General features: G+C 40.4%; 1 protein-coding gene across 4 annotated transcripts in view; it reads left to right on the forward strand.

Annotated features, from left to right (window-relative positions):
* MTERF3 (mitochondrial transcription termination factor 3) overlaps positions 1-20,986 on the forward strand; it is a 186,685-nt gene extending 165,699 nt beyond the window's left edge. For all 4 annotated transcript variants that reach the window (XM_085605216.1, XM_085605217.1, XM_085605218.1 and 1 more), the window contains exon 8: positions 19,768-20,986. In XM_085605216.1, the coding sequence (XP_085461342.1) occupies positions 19,768-19,962 (195 nt within the window). In that variant the 3' untranslated portion in view covers positions 19,963-20,986. The remainder of the gene's footprint in view (positions 1-19,767) is intronic.
* Positions 20,987-21,205: the final 219 nt, after the last annotated feature.

A 21,205-nucleotide genomic window follows, 5' to 3' on the forward strand; every position in this document is an offset into this window, starting at 1 on the left:
CTCTCCAGATTGGACTACCTTCTAGGCCCGGCAGGGGAAATAGGGACGGGGGTTAAAGCAGACTACCTAGCCAGGGGCCTGTCCTACCACTCCCCCCTTTTTGCTCCAAGTCAGAGGACGACCCCGAAAAACATGCAATAGTTGGAGGCTCAATGCCTGGAACCTCCGAGACGCAGAAATTGCTCACGACATTAGGATAGGGTCAGAACTATATCACCACGAAAACGAGGGGTCAGTGTCCTCCGCATTTGTCTTATGGGAGGCTTTCAAACCTGTACTTTGAGACAGGGCACAAAATACAATAGCCTATAAGAGAAGAAAAGAGGTTCAAGCCCTTGAAAATCGGCTCCTATAGCTGGAGAGAGGCTTAGGCCCAGACACAGACCAGTGACTCTTACAACAGATATAAGTAACATGCAGGGAATATCAGGCGCTAGCCCGCTGAGAGGCAAAATCACTTATCCTTGCCACACAGCATTGCATGTACGAGACTGGAGATCGGGCCGGGGGACTGCTGGCGTGGCTTGGCAGGAAGAAGAGAGAAACTAGGTGGGTGTCTGCCATACATAAAGGGGACAAAATGCTAACGACAGCACAAGATTTAGCAGATGCATTTGTGAGCAACTATACAGATCTATATAGAGCTTGAACCTTGGCAGAAGATCTCCAAATTTAGCACTATCTTAGCACGATTAAACTTCCCTCCCTGTCCCCAGAGGACCGGGAGTGGTGACAGCAGAGGGTAGATCTTCGGACAGCCACCGTGGCAGTCATTCATAAAGCAGGGAAACCCGCTACGGAATGTGGCTCTTACCGACTGATCTCGTTTCTAAACATAGAAACTAAAATGCTGGCCACTATCTTAGCGACAAGATTATTGCTGGTTATTATCTCCCTCGTTCATGCAGATCAGTCAGTGTTCATGCCAGGGAGATCGACTGGGTTTTATCTGTGTTGGCTATCGAACTGGCTAGATAAGGTCAAAAATTTCCTAGCCCTAGGTGCCGAAAAGGCTTTTGATGCCATACAATGGCCGTTCATGAGACTTGTGCTACAGAGGTTTGGATTTGGTCCAAGGTTTCTGGCATGGATAGAGTTACTATACACTGCACCGTGGGCGAGAGTACGGGTCAGTGGTGCAATGCCGATGGAGTTCCTAGTGGAATAGGCCACCAGACAGGGCTGCCCGCTGTCGCCCCTGATATTTGCATTAATATTAGAACCGCTAGCGTGCTTAGCTAGGGCTCACACAGACTTAAGCGGATTTGAGGCAAACAATGACACAAGTCACGACGAACTGATTTCATTATATGCCGATGACATCCTGCTATATGTCACCAATCCCATTGTGACACTCCCAAACATACTACACGTGTTTGAAGAATTTGGTTGTCACGCAGAGTATAACATTAACTTGCATAAATCAAGTCTTTACCTAACAGGGGGACCTATAGAGACACAAGAACTCCCCATCCACTTGCCTGTTGAACATGAGGGATTTAAATATTTAGGCATCTACATAACTACCAGGGTCTCATTGAGCCTTGAGCACAATATCCGGAGCATAACAACGGAATTCCATGGGGCCGCTGAACGATGGAGACGACTGCCCCTGATATTACTAGGCAGAGGGACTATGTTCAAAAAGATCACGCTCACCAAATTGCTATACGTTCTCCAAAACACATATAATAAGATACCAGAGGAAATATTTAAGACTATAGACGTGGAAGTGAGCTCACTACAATGGGACGGGGGTCAACCGAGGGTCACACTCCAGACACTCCAACGCAACCAATACAACAGTGGGATAGCGCTCCCAGACATACGATCATACTATCGCACGGCACACATGATAGCTATCAATGAATGGGGACATCTCCCGGGGGACCACCCGACATATACTCTAGAGAGGTCAATTCAAATCCCACTCCTACCTTCATTACATATATGGGGGCAAGGGACTCTGACATCACCTATCGGCTACCCAGAGAGTGATAGAGGCATGGAAAGGGGCTGAGAGGCAAATGAAATGGGACAAGACACTTACAAAAGAAACCTTCATCTGGGAAGGCACACGCCTACCTGAACTAGGGAAACTAAGGGGATTTGAGGCATGGGGTACAATTGGGATATCCAAAGTTAGAGACCTCCTAGAGGAAGGGTCTCTGGTGGCCTTTAACTCCCTACAACGGGAATACCGGCTTAGCGACAACCAAAGATACAAATACTTGCAATTACAACATGCATGGAGGGCGGAGAGGGTCGACATAACCTATATACCCGATTATGCGCCACTAGAGGGGAGACTCCTAATGAGAGAAATATCGGAGAAAGCCATCTTGTGGACATATAAAACTCTAATGAATAACATCCCTGATAATTAAAAGACCTTAGGACAAAATGAGAAAATACCCAGGGAGACCGAGAAGATGTGGACTGGGAGGCAGCCCTAATGTATCCAAGAGCGGTGGCTATCAAATTACGACTAAGACTGATACAATTTAGAATCCTCCATAGGGCCTACTTCGATAGACGTCACCTCCACAAAATAGGAATGGCGGTATCCGTGGAGAGTCTGAGATGTGGTAGGGATATAGGGACGTACATTCATACCTTGTGGGAATTCTCCCATATACAATCATATTGGACTAATTTGTTTGAGGAACTCAGTAAGATTATAAGGACACAACTACTGAGAGATGCCAAATATGCCCTATTAGGTATACCCTCGGATGTGGACATACCCTTAGGCTATGTAACCTAGGATTAGTGGTAGCTAAAAGAGACATTGCAAAATACTGGGCTGCCCCAAAGATTCCAAAAATGGCCGAATGGAGAGCAGGGATGGACCTTTATATGGGGGCAGAAAAGGTGACATATAAAACAAGAGGATGCCCTAAGAAATTCTCCAAGATCTGGGGCCCCTGGCTACGATATTACGAATTAGAAATGGGGTATGAGTCGGGTGAACCTCAACCGCTACTAACAGAGTAATCAGAGTGGAAAGGGAGCACCCACTCACCTGAATTTACGATGCAGACACATGCAATAAAGTAAAACCGTTAAATGTGGGCTATGCAAACACTAAGCTGTAATTGTTTTGCTCATGAATTGATTCTGTCTACTAATCACTCAACAATGTCTCTTGTTTGCACTGCAAATGTATGTACTTCTAAAAATGTATTTATAAAAATATTGTGTAAATAAATGGTGGGCCTACTTTCTACATAGAACAATCATTGTGCCTTTTGTTCGTAGGGCTCGTGACATTCACGGTACACTTTTCAACACCAATCAGCAAATTTGATGGTGTTTAATTTTTTTGATAGAATTCCACACTAGCAAAAATACTCCCAAGAATGTGATTTTGTCCCACAAAATACTCGTAAAGTGCAGAGTATTGTAGCCCTTTACCAAAAGGGTGAAAGGCAGTTACAACATAACTCAGAAATTAAAAATTATTAAAATGTCTGACCAAGAAATACGCATAATGTATGCTCACCGGGAATTCATGTCCGTGCAAATTTTGCCCATTTTCATGGTTAAATCTTTAAAATGTTCTTTTGTGCATGTCCTACACACCAAGCGCAAACCAAAAACTTGTATCAGGGTCTTTTAGTACTCAGACACAGCTGCACTTATTTGATGTTCATCCCTCTGAACACTGGAAGGAATAGGATCTGAAGTAATAAACCTGTATTAGGAATTGGGCAGTTTAAAATTCATCTGCCAAAAATATCACTTTAGAAACTTACAGTGATGTCTTGAAGGTAAAGTATGCCACATCTGCGTTTTGCTGATATAAGGATATTTTAAAGGGAATTTGTATCAGAGTACAAGAAAATAGAGTGCAAAAATGTGTACCTTGAGATTGACTAGCGTCTGTGAATGCAGCATTTTCTAATGGCTCCAGAAGTCTTGACAACTAAATACGTAAGTGGCCTGGATTGCTACCTCAGAATAATGTATAGGTTCATCCATGAAACATAGTTAGTTTTGGGGTACATATAAGTTATCCTTCTGCTTCAGAAATGGCCAGCTTCTCTTTGAGGCAGAGGATATCTTGAGATAGTTAAAATCCTCCTGCTGCCTTTTTTTATGTTCCTGCAACCTTTTGCTGGAGTTTGGAACCCCCCTGAATTTTAAGAACACATGCAAGATCTCTTTGCACAATTCAGCTGTAATGTTAGCTCAGCAGTATACCACAGTGACGACGGTGTTAAGCAGAAGGATTTCCCTTATTTCTTATGGAGAGTTTTATCCAAAGCATCGGTGACCCAGTTAAAAAGGTCTATTGATGAGTTAACCTCATGAGATAAATCAGTTTGGGAACTTTTCAGAGCATCTTGAAGTTTCTGAATGTATACTCTAGACCACAGACAATACTCAGTCTCCAAAGTGAAGAGACCATGGGTTTAAATTCATCTTTATGAACATTAAAGGTCATAAGTTTATGAACTGTCAAAGGGAGTTCGTAACGAGCAGTTCTTCTCGGGCCGTACCCCTCTTCGTTATGACCCATAGTTATGGTGTCCCTCAGCTTTCGGCCCTCAGCCTGCCTTGTTTAATCTTTATGTGGTGCCTCTTGCATAGTTTATTATGTTCTTTGGCTTCCTTTTCTATGCTTATGTCTATGATACCCAGCTTGTTGTACATCTGGACAACAGCTCAGAGTTTCGCAATCAATTCAGACCTTGCATGTTGGCTATTGCCAACAGGATGAGTGCCAACTCCCTGCGTCTGAATTCTGACAAGACGGAAGTCCTGTATTTTTAGAGAAGTAGTCTGCCTGGTGGCTTCATTCTCTTGGACTGTGTCCTGTACCTGCTTCCGCATTTTTGATGTGCACTTGTCTTCTGATGTTCACATCCTGACTATGACTTTTACTTGCTTCCTCTTTGTTAGGCTTTTAAAAAACATTTGCCATTGATTCCATCAGCATTTAAGCAACAGTTGGTCCAGGCATTGGTTATCAGTAGACAGGACTACTGTATAGCGCTGCATATGGGGCTGCCACACTGTCTACACCACATGTTACAGATCATTCAAAAAGCTGCAGCGCTGCTCCTTTTATCTGATCCTAACTTTTCCAGTATTTTAAAACTACACTGGCTGCCCCTTCAGCAAAGATGCTTCTTTAAAGCTTTATGCGTCTGTTACAAGGCAGTTAATTCAACTATGCACAAGAATTATATCACTTCTCTCCTTTTAAGAAATAGTCCTGCGCTCCTCTTCCGCTTACCTTGTGTACGTACCTATGTTTTGCAGAATCTGGCTGGTGGGCATTCCTTTCCTGTGATCACGGCCAAGGGCTGGAATGCCTTTTACCACCCTCCATTTGCTGAGAGCCACAGCTTCTTAAATTTTCAAAATGTTTTAAACTCCTCTCTTTCGCTAGATTTTGTTTCTGATACCATTCTCCCTATATTATGCGCACCAATATATTGAGAGGATTAAAAGTCCTATATCTTGTGCTTCACATACTTGTCCAGAAATCCTCAGTGATGTATTTACAACTCCCCACTGTCGATTTTGGTCTTGTCATAGGAATATCATTATTTAAACAATTCTACTAGGGAGCCCTCTATTAGAGAAATAAAGTTCTTTAGTCCAGTATGTATAAGAAACCGATATGAAGCGCCTTGATGTTCTAGATCAAACCCTTTTGTTTCCATTAAAATAAGAGCTCATACAGCCAACATGTTTTGTTCAAGTGAACTTCTTCGGGCTACAGATAATAACAAAAGTATAATAATATGCCAGCATAGTTACAATGTGTACAAAACACAATAAATCACATTAAAAAATACTAAAAAACGCTAAAAAGACTGCAAATGTAGTCACGTTAATTTAATCACAGAATCAAAACCCAAAATTGATGGTTAAGGAATGCCAAACTTTTACCAATTGAAATGGACTCTTATAAGTACTTCCAAACAACAGGTCAATGAATAATCAGGATATCAAACTTAACAATGAAACATAGAAAATACAGAAAAAAGTATAACAAAGGCATTAAGAATGAACAGAAAGAAGCACAGAACAGAATAAGTGAAATAAAAGCTTATTAAAACCATGTGCAACCAAACATTTGGGGAAACCCGGCAACAGTCTGATCTGCTGCATAATCGTATGGTTAGCAGGTGTACATCCAGTGCTTACGAAAAAGCCAGATCCTTGTGATTCTGGCCCCTTTGGTTTGTTACAGTAGTTTTTGGTCACAATACATCCAAGTCCATACAATCATTAGTAATGTAGGCAATAATCGATATCTAGTTAATGATTAAGATCAAACACAGAATTGAAACACCTGGATGTTATGAGTAAATAGATTATTGTATTAAAATAGACAGTAGCTCTTGAAACTGAATTCATCTGATATCTTGTCTGTCCAAATTCAGAACTAAAATACAGGAAATTGAAGCAAAAATTCAGGTCTCTTCAAACAACTATTGTAAATAATCGACATAAACATTTAAAATAAGGCAAAAGATCGATGTCTCCCCAACACATTTAATGAAAAAAAACATGAAAGCACAAAAAAGCTCCTTGGAAACACCAACATTTTAAAATTTAAGCCGAAAATTTCCTCAGCTCAACTGCCAGAAAAATAATAAGAGCACAGAAAAGATTCTTGAAAACTCAGTCGCATAGAAACTTAATCACCATCCACAAAGTCAAGACATGACCACATAATAGAAGGTGTGCCGTGGACGCCGTCTTGAAATATATCGACCCATGTGTGTGCAAAGAAATATGTCCATACCCAACAAGAAAAAATTATAAAGGAGAAGTTCAACTACCCCAGTGTGGTCCACTCCTAAAAGCATATCAAGAAAACAGATGCTAACAAAAGAACATGTACCAAAAACACATGGTAGCTTATCCAAATCACTATCCATGATGGCGTTCAACTAAGATCTGCCATCTTATCCATTACTATTTATCATTTACCCATAACCAATGGGAACACAAGATATTGATGCGTGTAATACGGGCACAAACATTCCAAATATACGGCCGCCAACATGGGCTAGTCAGGAAATCCTGTTTTAAAACAATAAAAACGATTTCCTAGTCCAATCAATTACAACCTCTTCTTCAAAACAAATGTATATTTGCTATAAAGCCTCAACTAATTTGATATAAAATGTGAGATATTAAAAAGCAGTTCCAGCAATTTAATATTACAATTTCCCTGAATGACGGACACAAGCATTCCGGATACAAAAACACCATCTTGGTCTGGTCAAAAACAATTCTAATCTAGGACAGTGAAACCCATCTGCTGGTAAGGTGTATTGGTCAAATCAACAATTTTAAAAATAAATCCAATCTGAATGATATGTATACAATCAAAAACCCAATCACAAGTGCCAAATAGGGCGTTTATGCCATCTATCCATTTCTAATGAACTCCCATCTGTAAACAATGACGGCGTGGAATATTGGCATAAAGAGGGCAGGCACAAGTATTCCGAAGGCAAGGCCAACATCATAGTCTAGTTAGAAATGCCACCATCTTAAAGCAATGAAACCAATCCAATATAACCAACTATACTCTCTTCAAATAGAAAAAATATGTATGTTTATTTTAAACCCTCGACCAAAATGGGAAAAGGGAAGACCTTAAAAACATTTACCAATTCCTTGTTATATTTTCCCTGGATTACAGAGCTACGTATTCTAAATTCGAAGCTGCCATCTTCGTCTAGTCAGAAAATGTCCCAGTCTAAATCAATAAAACCAATCTTGTTGGTCACGCGTTGCAATCTAATCCAACCCCACAAATCCTAAACAATAAATTCAATCTAAATGATATGTATACATCAATTCAAATAACAAACAGCATCACATATCGCCTAGGGTAAATCTATGCATTCGCTACAGTACCAAGTATCCAACTTCATTATCACTACTCAGGCAAGTAACCTACCAGCATCAGTCATGACCTTTCAAGATAAATGCCCTAATACAACTTACAACTCACTATAAAAAATTAAAAAAGATAATTCATCATCAGTATTAAAACCCATCTGAATAGACCTTAAATGACAAATCCACTTGCATTCTTTTTGCCTCAAGGTTAATGTGCAATCTCCTCCCCTCCATCATTTCTCAGTACAGGATCAATTCCATGAAACCAGAAACTATAATCATTACTATGTTTACTTACTGGCTAGTGAAGAGAACCCACCAGAAAATGAGGAACAATCAATGCTGTTTATTGTAGGGATGAATCAAGAAGATCATACCCATTTCGACCACCATCCAGATTTTTGCCCCAATCTATAAAAGACAACCTCAACATTTTTGGGGAAAATGTAACCAAGGACATGAAACAACTATATGTTGCGGTAAACCAGAAGAAAAAGAAAATGTGTCCAAAAAAAGCACTTTTCCACAAGACAGTGAATAAACTCCAGAAAGAGTACTGATTAAACCCTCGGATAAGGGAGGGAACATTGTTCTATGGGGTAGGGAACTGTATAAAAAAGAGGCCCTCAATCAATTGAACAATAATACCTGTTACATCCGGATAAATATGAAGGAATATGAAAGAATGAAAGAACTATTCTTCATAAGGCTGGATGTGTGGAAGGACAAAGGCTTATTGAGCTGGGATGAATACAAATGTATTAAAAGAGATAAACCAACGATCCCGGTGTTCTATATGCTCCCCAAGGTGCATAAGAGTCTCACCAGTCCACCAGGGAGACCAATTATTTCATCTTGTGGGAGCTTATTTGAGAACGCATCACGCTACATAGATTACTTTTTAAATCCGATTGTAAAATCATTGTCTTCATATATCAAAGACTCAACGGATTTTTTAAAGTGTATCTTTGACATACAATGGGATGCGGAGACCATGTTATTATTGACACTTGATATTGCAACACTGTACACCAGTATAAGACACATAGATGGTTTAAAGGCAACTGAATATTTCCTAAATAGAAGACCAATTCGACTCCTGGAGCACAACAAAATGATTTTAGAATTAATGGAATGGTGTCTGACAAAGAATATTTTTTTGTTCAATGATGAACTCTTTCAGCAGGAACAAGGGACTGCGATGGGCACCTGTTTCGCCCCCAGTTATGCGAATTTACATCTTGGCTGGTGGGAGGAACAGGTGCTCAGAGGCAGTCCATTGGAGCACTGGTCAGAACACATACTACTGTGGGTTAGATTTATCGATGATGTCTTCGTGCTGTGGCAGGGCACGGAGACAGATGTAGAATTATTCATCAAAGACCTGAACCGGAACTCAATTAATTTAGAGTTTGTAGGTCACCACAGCAAAGTCACTATAGACTTTTTGGACATCCGGGTCAAACCGGTGGGAGGGAAGATGGGGACCTCAGTGTTCCGTAAGGCTACCGCTGGAAATACAGTGCTCCATGCGGAAAGTGCCCATCCATATGCATTAATTAGGAGCATCCCCTTTGGGGAGTTCTTTAGAGCAAGGAGAGCATGCAGTAATCAGGCTGAGTATGATAAAATTGAGAATGAGATGACCTGTAGGTTCATCCAAAGAGGATATTCCCCGGCTGTAATAAAGGTGGCCTCATCTAAGGCAAGGAACCTAGACAGACAGAAAATCCTGTTTGAACCATCAAGAACAAAACGGAGGAAAACACGGAGAGAGGAGAATAAAAACCATATTAACTCTAGATTCATAACAACGTTCAATGAAAAGCATAAAGAAATAAGATCTATTTTAAATAAACATTGGCATCTAGTGAGAAATGATCCCGTGTTAGGCCCTAAAATGAAGAAACACCCTGACATCACCTATAAGAGATCAAAATCACTGAAAGACTTGGTTGTAAGGAGCGAATATCAGGAAGTGAAAGGGCGAGCTCCCACCTGGTTACATCAGAAGCCAGGTTTTAGAAAATGCCCAAAATGCAAAGCGTGCCAGCATGGCGTAAATTGCACTGACTTTAAAACATTTTTTAATAAAACCATTGTTATTAAGAGTTTTTTGACCTGTAAATCTAGCTATGTTGTTTACTTGTTACGATGCCCCTGTCCGAAAGTATATATAGGGAGTACAACCCTTCCTGTATATAAACGAATTTTACAGCACAGGAGGGCAATCGTAAACCAAGACAGAACATATCCTATAGCACTTTGAGACCCATCATCAAAGTAACCCGGTATTCTTACAATATTCCTGCATAGCGGAAGTCCCGAGGAAAAAGAGGGAAGGAGATAGGGAAAAGGAATTAAGGAGATTGGAAACATATTTCATCCTAGAATTTAATTGTAAAGAACCACAAGGGCTAAATGTGGATGAGGATCTCTACACATGTCTGTCTTGAAACACTCAGAGAGAAATAGAGAATAGGAAACTGCACACATGGTAAACCATTGATGATATGCTGTTTTTTCGTTTCTTGCCCTTCTTGTTTTTAATGGTGAAAATTTGTCAACATAGAGGTGAATTCAACATGAACAACCGCTCTGCGGAAAAAAATCTCAAATATGGTCTTAATATTTGTAAATATGTATGTATGTGTGGTAATAATCCCTATTTTGGTTTATTTAATTGTGCCGGGTTGAAGGAAGTAAATAGGCCTTTTATTTGATAAATGCCTAAGTTTACATAAGCACTTGCACTTTAAATGTGTCATGACAATCATCATTAAGAAAAACTGTTTTGATTATCTAATTTTTCTACAGAATGTATAAAAAAATGGCTTTGGTTTTGTTTCAATAGAAGAAAACCATAATATGCTATATATACCAATTATTTGTACATAGTAGAATGGGGATTTCTTGCGTAATTTGCACAACAAGCACTAGCACTTTCAATTACCAATTGTTATAATGAAATGAGAAAGGCACTTGTCGAATATGTTCGTTAAGAACAAATATCATTTGCACTTGCACTTTGAAAAAATCCTAAATTTTATAGAAATGTATGGATATCTTCGACCATAATTGACTATTAAGAATGTGTGCAAGGAAAGGTATTCCGGCGGTATAAAGAATAGTTTTAATTATCGGGTCGCGGAAAAATATTTCTTCTCCCTTCTCTCCCTCTTTTTGAAAATATACAGAGAAGTAACACACTCTAACATGATTTCAGAGAAAATATGAAGGGAGGAGAGGGGAGTAGGCGTAATGTGCAATATAAAAACATGTTAAAGGAATAGGAACGAACATGTTAAGAAATGGCGGCCAAAGTGCATCAAGCAGAGCCTGTGATTTTATATGTTGAGTCCCTCTTTGATGTCATTCACCAATTGATGTGTATTTTATTGACAAAAAAATGGTGCACAAACATCGTGAACAAGGCAGCGTGAGTCTGCCGAAACGCGTTGATGTTACACCTCGTTCATCAAAATAAAGACCGAGTGCCCAGTTTTAACTTTGGAGTGCTGGATGTTTATTTCGCAGAAGAAATACACCTATATTTGGATGTTTATTTATATAGTGACATATAATCAAAAGAGGAAGGAAGAAGCAGAGATCTATTCAGCTTCCTATCAGAGGTAAGTAATCAAAGGGAGAATGGATCACATGTACCTATATTACCAGGGTCGGGTGTGTTGACCAACTCAAAAACCCTCATTCACGTACAGGAGTGGTAAAGCGGTAGATCTGGATTCTCTGTTTCTCTTGGAACGTGAAAGCATCAACATTGGGTCTTTTTGACAATGTGCTTTCCTCCACCTGTAGGTAGACCAGCTAGTGATAGCAGTAGTGATCAGTGATAGTGAACAATAGTGAGTTAAAATTGCTTCCCGTTCCTTATCAATGAAACTTTATTCGGTAGGAGAGGAGGCAAGGTTAAAAAATTAGGGCGGTGCGCTTATAGAAATGTTACTGTTCTATAGCACCTCTTCATCCATGTGAAAGGTCGAGATGTTTCAGCCTAGTTCTCGCCCAAAAGGGTCGGGGGGCTTTCTTCAGGACCTCCTTAGCTTACAAATGTGACTCTATTGTTATCATGATTTAAAATTGTGGCGGCTGGTTTATGTGAATGCTGGGCTCAGCAGCTTGTAAGGATATACTTGAGAAAACATAAGGCTCCTCTTGCGTATCGATAGAATGCGCTTTAGCTGTTCATTGATCATACAGTCTAAATTAATACCACGGTGTGTCCTGTGATTTGTGCATCGTGTGCACGAGCCGCGGTGGGTTAGTTAGCAATTCGAATTCAACTGAGATGCTATTGTCACCGGTAAGGCGAGCGTGTTCTCTGCAGTGTGCTCGCCGTCTCTTATTTCAATGTTAATGTGCTACTTTTCAGTGTAAACTGACAGGGTGAAGCACGGTGGATTGGCATTTGAACATGTGTTGCCGGTAAATGTGGTACGAGCATGTACTTAATGATGTGCTCGTGGTCTCGTATTCACTTTGTAGGCGCGCTTGTCTGTGTTTTGATATAGACATAGTTAGTGTCTGCACAGAAGACGCGCTTGCTTATTGTGTAATTATAAACGGCTACAAGTTACATACTGAAAGGCAGTCTTGAAAGTCGAGGAAAAGTTACGCACGCTCAGTGTTATTTCAACAAAATCACTTGCATTCCTCATTATTCCCGAATTAGGGCTTCCTCGGGTGACCGGCGGGCTCTTGAATCTGATCGTAGGGGGGATAAAGATATTAAGTACTAACGTAAACTGAAGTGTCCTGGCTGCTGCACAGTTGCAATCTGTGGATACCTGGAATTGCAGGTTTTCTTGGCTTGTGCACGCTCCTGTTACGGTGCCCCGGTGACACGGGCCCGTCGTGAGCTGTTTTTTTGACAAATGTGAGTAAGCATAGTAGAGACTGCGTATCTGTTTAGGAGCTAAGAAAGGTTAATTACTTAGACCATGAAAAATGGCAAATTGTGATGGATATTATTTCTAAGTACATGGATAATTGCTACTTTAGAGAATTCTATTTAATGAACAGTGCTCACTTACGTGCCAAGTATGCAATTATGGAAGCTTTGAGTAGTGCCATCTATGAATAGGCATAGTAGAGAGTCTGCATGTCTCTTGGTCAGTTGCGAAAGATAAATAATAAATAACGTGATATAATTTGTCTATGGCAAGTTATTGGGGGTGATCTGTATTAGCGCAGGGGCTTGATGTCAGATAAATAAGTGAAAGTGTCATTAAATTCAGTTGAGTGATAGTCAGAAGCTGTGTCTTCTTTGGTAGATACTGATTCCAGCTCCATGGTTTTTTTGAGCAATTGTAGTTACGCATATGTTCAAATGGGATATCTGTGTCGTTAGTGTCTGTTTGGCTAAGATGTTGTTTTTATGGTGTTAGTGTGACAGGGTGTGCCAGGGAATGTTATCATTCAGTTCTGTTTCATGTGTCTTAAGGCGGTACACCCATCGCTGTTCTTTCACGTATAAGACTAGTTCTGCGTTGTGAGTCTTCCTTGCCAAAGTTTCAAGGATTACCCACCAGAGTTCATCGCCAGTGTGATTTGACTCAATGAAGTGATTGCTCATTTTCGTGGTTGCTTTCTTACAGTTAATGTTGCTTTTGTGTTCGCAGATTCTCTGTTTTATCTTGCGACACGTCATCCCAATGTATTTCAATTTGCAAGGACAGGTGATCAAGTAGATTACATGAGTCGAGTTGCAATTGGTGTGATACCATATTGTCCATTCCAAAGTTGGTGTTAGTTGTTGGGTCTTCGTGGGTCTTGTCAGTTTGCATACAGAGCATGATCCACATGGATAGTGGCCAATTATCGGGGGTCATGTTCCAGAAGTTGGTAATAGTTTCTCTCTTTGGCTGGGGTGTGAGCGGTCTTGTATGTACCAGAAAATCTTTGAGGTTCTTGGTCCTCCGGTTTGCGAATCTTGGTTTGGGCCAGTTTAGAGATCCTGAGGTCAGGATTCTCCCGTTCTTATTGACAATTTTTTCACTGTGTTTGAAGCGACACTGTAGGTTGTAACACAAGTGAGGATGTCAGATGTTGCCTTCGGTGAAGTTTCTAAGAGGCTCTCTCTGGGTTGATTTCTTGCTCTTTTCTGGCATTTACGTATCGTTCCTGGAGGATAGTTCCTGGCTTTGAGTTTTTTACATAGCTCACTTGCCTGTGATTTGTTGTCCTCTGCTTTGCTGCAGTTTCTATTTATGCGCAGATATTGGCTGTATGGTAAGTTCTCTCATAGGGGTCGCGGGTGGAAGCTGTTGTAGGAGAGAAGACTATTTTTTGACGTAGGTTTGTAAAACGTTTTGGTGTTCAGAGTGTTATCCTCTGCATAGATAGTGATGTCTAAGAAATCCAGTTTGTGGTTGTCTGCTACATATGTGAACTTTAAAGACTAGTCCCTGCTGTTGATCCACTCGTAGAAGTCTGGTAGGCTGTCTTTTGTGTCATTTCATATCATGATGATGTCATCTATGTAGCGTTTCCAGAATAGAATCTTTGAGATGAACGGGTTGTTGTCATTCAGGATGTGTATTCTTTCAAAATTGCTTGCATAGAGCCCTGCCATACTTGGGGCAAAGGTGCTGCCCATTGATGTCCCATGGCATTGTAGGTATAGTTTTCCATTATATTCAAAGAAGATCTCTGTTGGAGCCAGACGGCAGCACTCTAGTACAAAATGTCTCGGTATGTTATATTCCCATTGTTGTGAGAAAAGTATCTCTTCAATTGTTTCTAGAGATTTTTCTTTTGGGAGGCTTTTCACTTCAAGGCCTACTAGGCACATGGTTTCCTCATGAAACGGTTGGTCTTTGAGTAGATTTAATAAGTCTTGTGTATCCTTCAGGTACGTCGGGGTCCCTTGTACCAGGGGCTTGAAAAGTAGTCTGCAAATTGGGATAGGGGCTCGAGCACTGAGCCGATCCCTGAGACTATCAGACGTCCTGGTGGTGGTATTCTGTTGTTATGTATCTTCGGTAGGGAATAGAAGTACCGTATTAGGGGTGATTTTGACCTCGGGAAGTCTGCTTCATTTTTCGAGATCCAAGAGTTTGTTTCTGCCTCATCAGTCATTAGTTCTATGATCCATTGCAATCTGTCCGTTGGATCCGTGGGTAGTATTTTATAGAACCTTGTGTCAGATAGTAGATCCAGGCATTGTCTATCATAACTTGCTTTGTTGAGTATGACGATGCCTCCTCCCTTGACCACCAGTTTTATGATCAGGTCTTCAAGTTGGCGTAGTTGGTCAAGAGCTTTTTGTTCCCGCCTAGTCCGCTTGTTGGTCTTCCGTCAGGGTCCACTCTGTCAAATTGACTACTAATGAGTTGCCGTGCTCGGTCCCGGTCTCTCCTTGGACATGCTGCGAGTCGGTACTTATCGTTCCTGTTCTGGCCAGGATACTTCTTTCGTTCTTGCTCTGTAGTTGTTCCGGCCTCTCCCTAAAAAAGGGGGTCTCTGTGTTTGGTGTGGTCCCATCATTGGTCCTGCAGGTGGTGGTCCCTGCATGTAAGGGTTCATCCACCCTTGGAAGTTCGGTATGTAGGGTTCGTATAGAGGAGGAGGATGGTCACCATATTTTGGTGTCCGCCACGTATTTAGCCAGCGGCGTTGTTGGCGTCTGTTCTGACCTCTACCACATTGTATGTTTGGTGTATCGTCACCACTCCAGTCCAAGTTATCCGATGAATTGTCACCCGAAGTGTCTTTATCGCTCGATTGGTCCGGTGCTTTGTAATCATCTTTTGCATAAGGGTGCATCTTCTCTTGAGAAAATCGCTTGAGATCTTTTCCCAATTTCTGTATTTTATTTTGTATTATGTAGTGCTTAGTTTCGTTCATTTCTCAGTTGATCTCTTCCAACCATTTTTTGTAGACCGAGATATGTACAGTAGTTTTAAGCTTCGCCTCCCTAACTTTTTTTTTTTGCAAAGTTTTATATAGCGCAAACTTGACCCGAATCGGGTATCAGAGCGCTTTACATAGCACCAGTTACGTTACAAGAGGACACACATTCATTTTTGTTAGGCACCGGGGAGATTAAGTGATTTGCCCAGAATCACAGGATGTTTAGCGTCATTGCCGAGACTCGAACCCAGTTCTCCAGATTCAAGGTCGACCGCCCTAGCCGTTAGGCCAACTCCTCTCCCTTGGATCTTTATAGTCAAAGCTTCTGAAAGTCTGGTGGCTGTTTTAATGATTAGGACTAATTAGTCCCTTAAACACTTCCATGATATAGCCGACCAATCTTTTCTGAATGCCAAATCTTGTAGAAAGATACGGGGTTCATTATGTACCCACAGTCCTTTTGGTGCTGCGTCAGCACAGAGATACTCCGTCATTATCAGGCTGTGGATGGATGTTCTTACTTGTTCTTTTTTTTTAGTTTCAGAAAGTTCATCTCATTCGTTTGCCTGTGCTAAGGTTTGTGTGAGCTCATTCTCTTGCAATAATGATGGTGCTGATAAGATCACATTGATCTCATCATCTGTATAACTGAGTCCTGGGTTTTCTGCCATTCTTGTATCCACGTGTTAGGGTCTTTTTCTATATAACCTTTCCAATTTAGTGGTTTTGAGAGTTCTCCTTTTGGGAAATTTACCATAGGGTGTACAAAACTTGTTAGTGAATTTTGGAGAAAAGGAATATCCCACAGCTGTACGCTGCTTTAGTAGTATATAATCAAAAGCGGGAGGAAGAAGCAGAGACCATTTGGCTTCCTATCAAAGGTAAGTAATCAAAGGGAGAATGGATCACTTGTACCTGTATTACCGGGTCGGGTGTGTTGACCAACTCAAAAACCCTCTTTCACGTATAGGAGAGATAAAGCGGTATATTTTGATTCTCCGCGTCTCTTGGAACGTGAAAGCATCATCATAGGGTCTTTTTGACAATGTGCTTTCCTCCACCTGGAGGTAGACCAACTGGTGATATCAGTAGTAATCAGGAATAGTGGAAAATAGTGAGTTAAAATTGCTTCCTGTCCCTTACCAATGAAACTTTATTCGGTAGGAGAGAAGGCAAGGTTAAAAATTAGGGCGGTGTGCTTATAGAAATGTTACTGTTTTATAGCACCTCTTCGTCCATGTGAAAGGTCGACATGTTTCAGCCTAGTGCTCGCCCAAAAGGGTCGGGGGCTTTCTTCAGGACCTATGTTAAGTAGAGATTGCTAATTGTAAGCATTATATATATATATATATATATATATATATATATATATATATATATATATATATATATATATATAAGGGCAGTTAAGTAACGCACCGTTCTTCTTGTTCGTAACAGGTCAATAGTACCTATACCTGGAGTGAATGGTGAAGCATCATGGAGTATTTCTTGTCTCTGTTGTGTAGTGCTCTGGCATATTCCTGAATGCGTCGTTTTCAGGCTACGAACTGTGCTGCCAACATAAATCAAACTATAGTCACAACGAATGACATATACCACAAACTTCTCATTACAATTAATAAAATGTGGAATAGTATATTCCTTCTTTCTATTATATTTAAAACACCTAGTTCTATTCCTACAAGATATGAAGATATTACAGTCATTGCATAGAAAAAACCTGTGTGGTCTTTCTGGCTGCCAACTCTTGGCTTCTTGTAAGGGTACAACATAACTAGGACACAATAAATCCTGTAATGCATCACCTTTCCTAAAGATAATTTTAGGTTTTTTTCTAGATCTCATCCTTAATTGCAGGAACTTCCAAAAGCAGCGACCAATGTTTTCTTAAAATTCCATTAACTTTGTCAGTGAACGCAGTATATTCTGTGACAAATGCTTCTGCTTCTCTTTCCATTTCGTTATTTCTTGGCTAAAGTATCATTTTGCTGAACCTTTGCAATTCTATGTGCTGTGCAGTTGTTTGCCCTGGTGCTTTGTAAATTGTTAGGAATGTCATTAATGAAATACTCCTAGTGTCAGTCATTCTAGTTTCTTCAGAAGACGTGCACTGTACAGGACAGAGATCTGGCCGTTTTGGAATAGTGATCACGTAGAGAACAAGTATAATCCTCTACATATGTGTCACTGTAGTCCGTTTAGAAGTCAGATTTGGGAGGAAGAGGAGATAGACCAAACTGTGTTCAACACAGCATACCTTCCCTGAAAATCTGGAATGGTTTATGGGTGCTGGATGTTGTCCATCCTGTGCATTTTGCCGTAAGTAAATTGTGACTTTTCAACTTGGACTGCATCCACTTCCTCTTGTGAAAGAAGTACACCAGGGATGATGTCCATTGCAAACTTTAGAAGGAGTGCTTGCAGTTTTTGCGTGGCAAATTATAGCACTGTAGAGCGTGCAAGACTGCCAACGTGTGTGTCTGTCTCTTCAAGGAGTGATCAGCAATAATCCTTAATGAGGGAGGGTGTAGGTCCTTAAATCACTGGAAGTTGGACCACCTGAAAATAATTCTAAACCAATAAAAGGATACCTTATATGATAATCGCTAAACGTACTGCGTAATAAGAATGATCAAAAACAGTAAGTCCGTTGATCATCAGGGCATTTCATTCACTCAAAATTTGAGAAATATTTAATTAGACGAACATAGAAATCCTGGTCATGCAAATCATGCACAAAATGACAATACAACAGTTGCATGCCTAACCAATACAACACAAATCCAAAAAGTGTAATGTAAATTGTGTGAATTTTCATCATGAATTGGTGACAGAACACAATTTACTTTGCATTTTTGGGATTTGTGGTGTTGTATTTTTTAAATTCTTTTTGTTGACCATATAACATGCAGAACAACTGGTTACCACTCGAGACATCCAAAGCAGAGAGCTTCCCTCTTCCTACCTATAACAGAAAGCTCACCTGGCCCATTTGTAAAATACAGAAAGAAACCCCCACCGTTTACCTCGAGTTCCAAACTACTCGCATTCCAATGCAGTCTCCAAATAGTTTTGCCATGCTTCCCAGATATTGGTCTATTTCTAGAGGCAGCCTCTCCTTTCATAGATTTCTGTTTCTGCTACCATGCAGTGCACCAGTCCATATGTTCTTTCCATGTTGCCAGGGCTGGTTGGGTCCCAGCTCCTCATAACCTGGCAATGTTTTGGTTGGCTGTTGCGCATCCCAGATTGACTTACAATTTAGAGGATTTGGGGATTCTGTTTTCCCCCCACACTTTAAGTATACATCTTTTGGTGGTGATCTCAATTGAACTCCCTAATACCCGACTCACACAATCCTGTATTTGATCCCAGTAATGCTGTACCTCTAGGCATGCCCACATAAGGTTGGAAGAAGGAGCCCTGACACTCTCACCGCCTGAGACTACTGTCAGGATCTGTCCTTCCCATCGTCCACTGTGACATTCTGGTATGGTATGACCTGTGCAAGATGTACAGTTGTATGATCTAGAAGCCAGACCAGATTGAAATTACTTATTTTTATTGATCATTCTCATTGCGCTGTACATTTAATGATTTTCACATGAGGTATCCTTTTTTGTTTTACAATCTCCAACGAGTGTCCCCAGTTTGTTACATTGTTCATGTTGGGGCGGGGGTTAGACAATTCGGGCTTCTGGATTGAGTGTAGGGATGCGGTGTACACATTGAAAATGTACTGCTATAACCTTGGGCCGGCACCATTGATGGGGGTGGGGGGGGGGCAGGGGGAGGGGAGTGTGTGCCTACGCATGTGTGTATGTATAAAAGTAAAGCCTATTGTAAATACCTACAGTAACTTAGAATACTTTCACATGTGCCAGCGGATTGCTATGGGATTTCTATACGCAGAATTTAAAATTTTTTTAAAGGTTACTTAAAAATGTTACACACACAGTTTACATGAACCGATTAATTAATGTTATTTACCTCTCTTTTTCTTTGCAGGTTTTTAACACTAGAGTGTTAAAAGTCAAAGAACGACATATGTTTCTTGCGTTCCTGGGGCGAGCACAGTATGATCCAGCAAAACCCAACTATGTCTCCCTGGACAAATTTGTATCCCTACCCGATGAGGCGTTTTGTGTGGAAATTGCCAAGGCATCAGTGCAAGACTTTGAAATGTTTTTGAAAACACTTTAATTAATAACACATGCAAAAGAAAATCTAATGGCCTGCGAAATACATATAGTAGGTGAAACAGTAGACTCGAACAAGAAGCTGGAACAGAAAGTGCTCTTGGACTGAACAGTATGTAAAGAAACAGTTGCATAAAAGCAAAAGTTACGCACATAGAATTCAAAGAACACTACACGAAAAAATTAACGCGCCTTAGTGCCACTGTTGTACTACTTTGTATTCTTCTGATCAGCTCTTATCAACATGCTGAACAAAAGTGCTTTATCAACTGCATCTGTTTGCCAAGAAAGACAATTCTATTTTTCTGAACTAATCAGAAGCAAAATATATTTTGGATAAAACAAAGCCATAAAATATTTTGGACATCTGTTTTCCTGACATTTGTCTGGCTTGTTCTCATTTTCTGTTTTTAATTAAGTACCTACTCCACCTTGACTGAGCTTGATATTGGTCCAAGGTGCAGGGAGCGACCTGGAGCTACTTGAAATGGTACATCTAATACTAAAAGTACAAGTAATCATTTAATATTGTTTTTCTAGTGACCAGCTCAAATCATTGTTTCAGAATTGGAACCGTAGAAGATAAACTCCTTAATTAATTTACTGCGGCAGCAGCAGCACAGCTGAACTTGAGTGATCTACTATATCACAGCCAATCCCCCATGTTATGATGCAAAGGTATTATGTGAGGTTTTAGGTTGCAAACGGTATTACCTGTAAGCATTAGGTTTTAGGTCTTTACCGTAAAAGCTGTAAATAATATGCATTTGGATCAAGGAGCAAAGAAATGTTATTTGATTGTCGTGGTCGGAAAACCTGCAAATGAAATGCAGAGACGGAGACAACGTTTATGAAGGCGACCATGCCTACAATCAATAAACCAGTTGCAAGCATGCAATTGAATTTGCTTTGTACAAAGAATGACCAGACTGCAGTGTATGTAGTTGTATCATATTCCTAGCAAATGAATAGGAAGATGCCAATGCATTTGTGAACACTCAAATAAAATTGCAGACTTACGACTGGCATTTGGCATGTAGTACTTGGAATAAAGTGCAAATGCAAACGTTGCAAATCACACAAACAAAAACATTTCACTAACTTTTCTTAAATCAGGTTAAAATCAGCCAATCAATCAGGATTTGTGGAGTGTGGCTGCTTCACCCATGAGGGTCTCGAGACGCTATCGGATAATGCTGCTAGTTCTCCTATTGGTTGAACATCCACGTTTTGAGGTCCTTTCTGAA

Source organism: Triturus cristatus, chromosome 5_1 (assembly GCF_964204655.1).
Source record: "Triturus cristatus chromosome 5_1, aTriCri1.1, whole genome shotgun sequence".
Taxonomy (NCBI): Eukaryota; Metazoa; Chordata; class Amphibia; order Caudata; family Salamandridae; genus Triturus; species Triturus cristatus.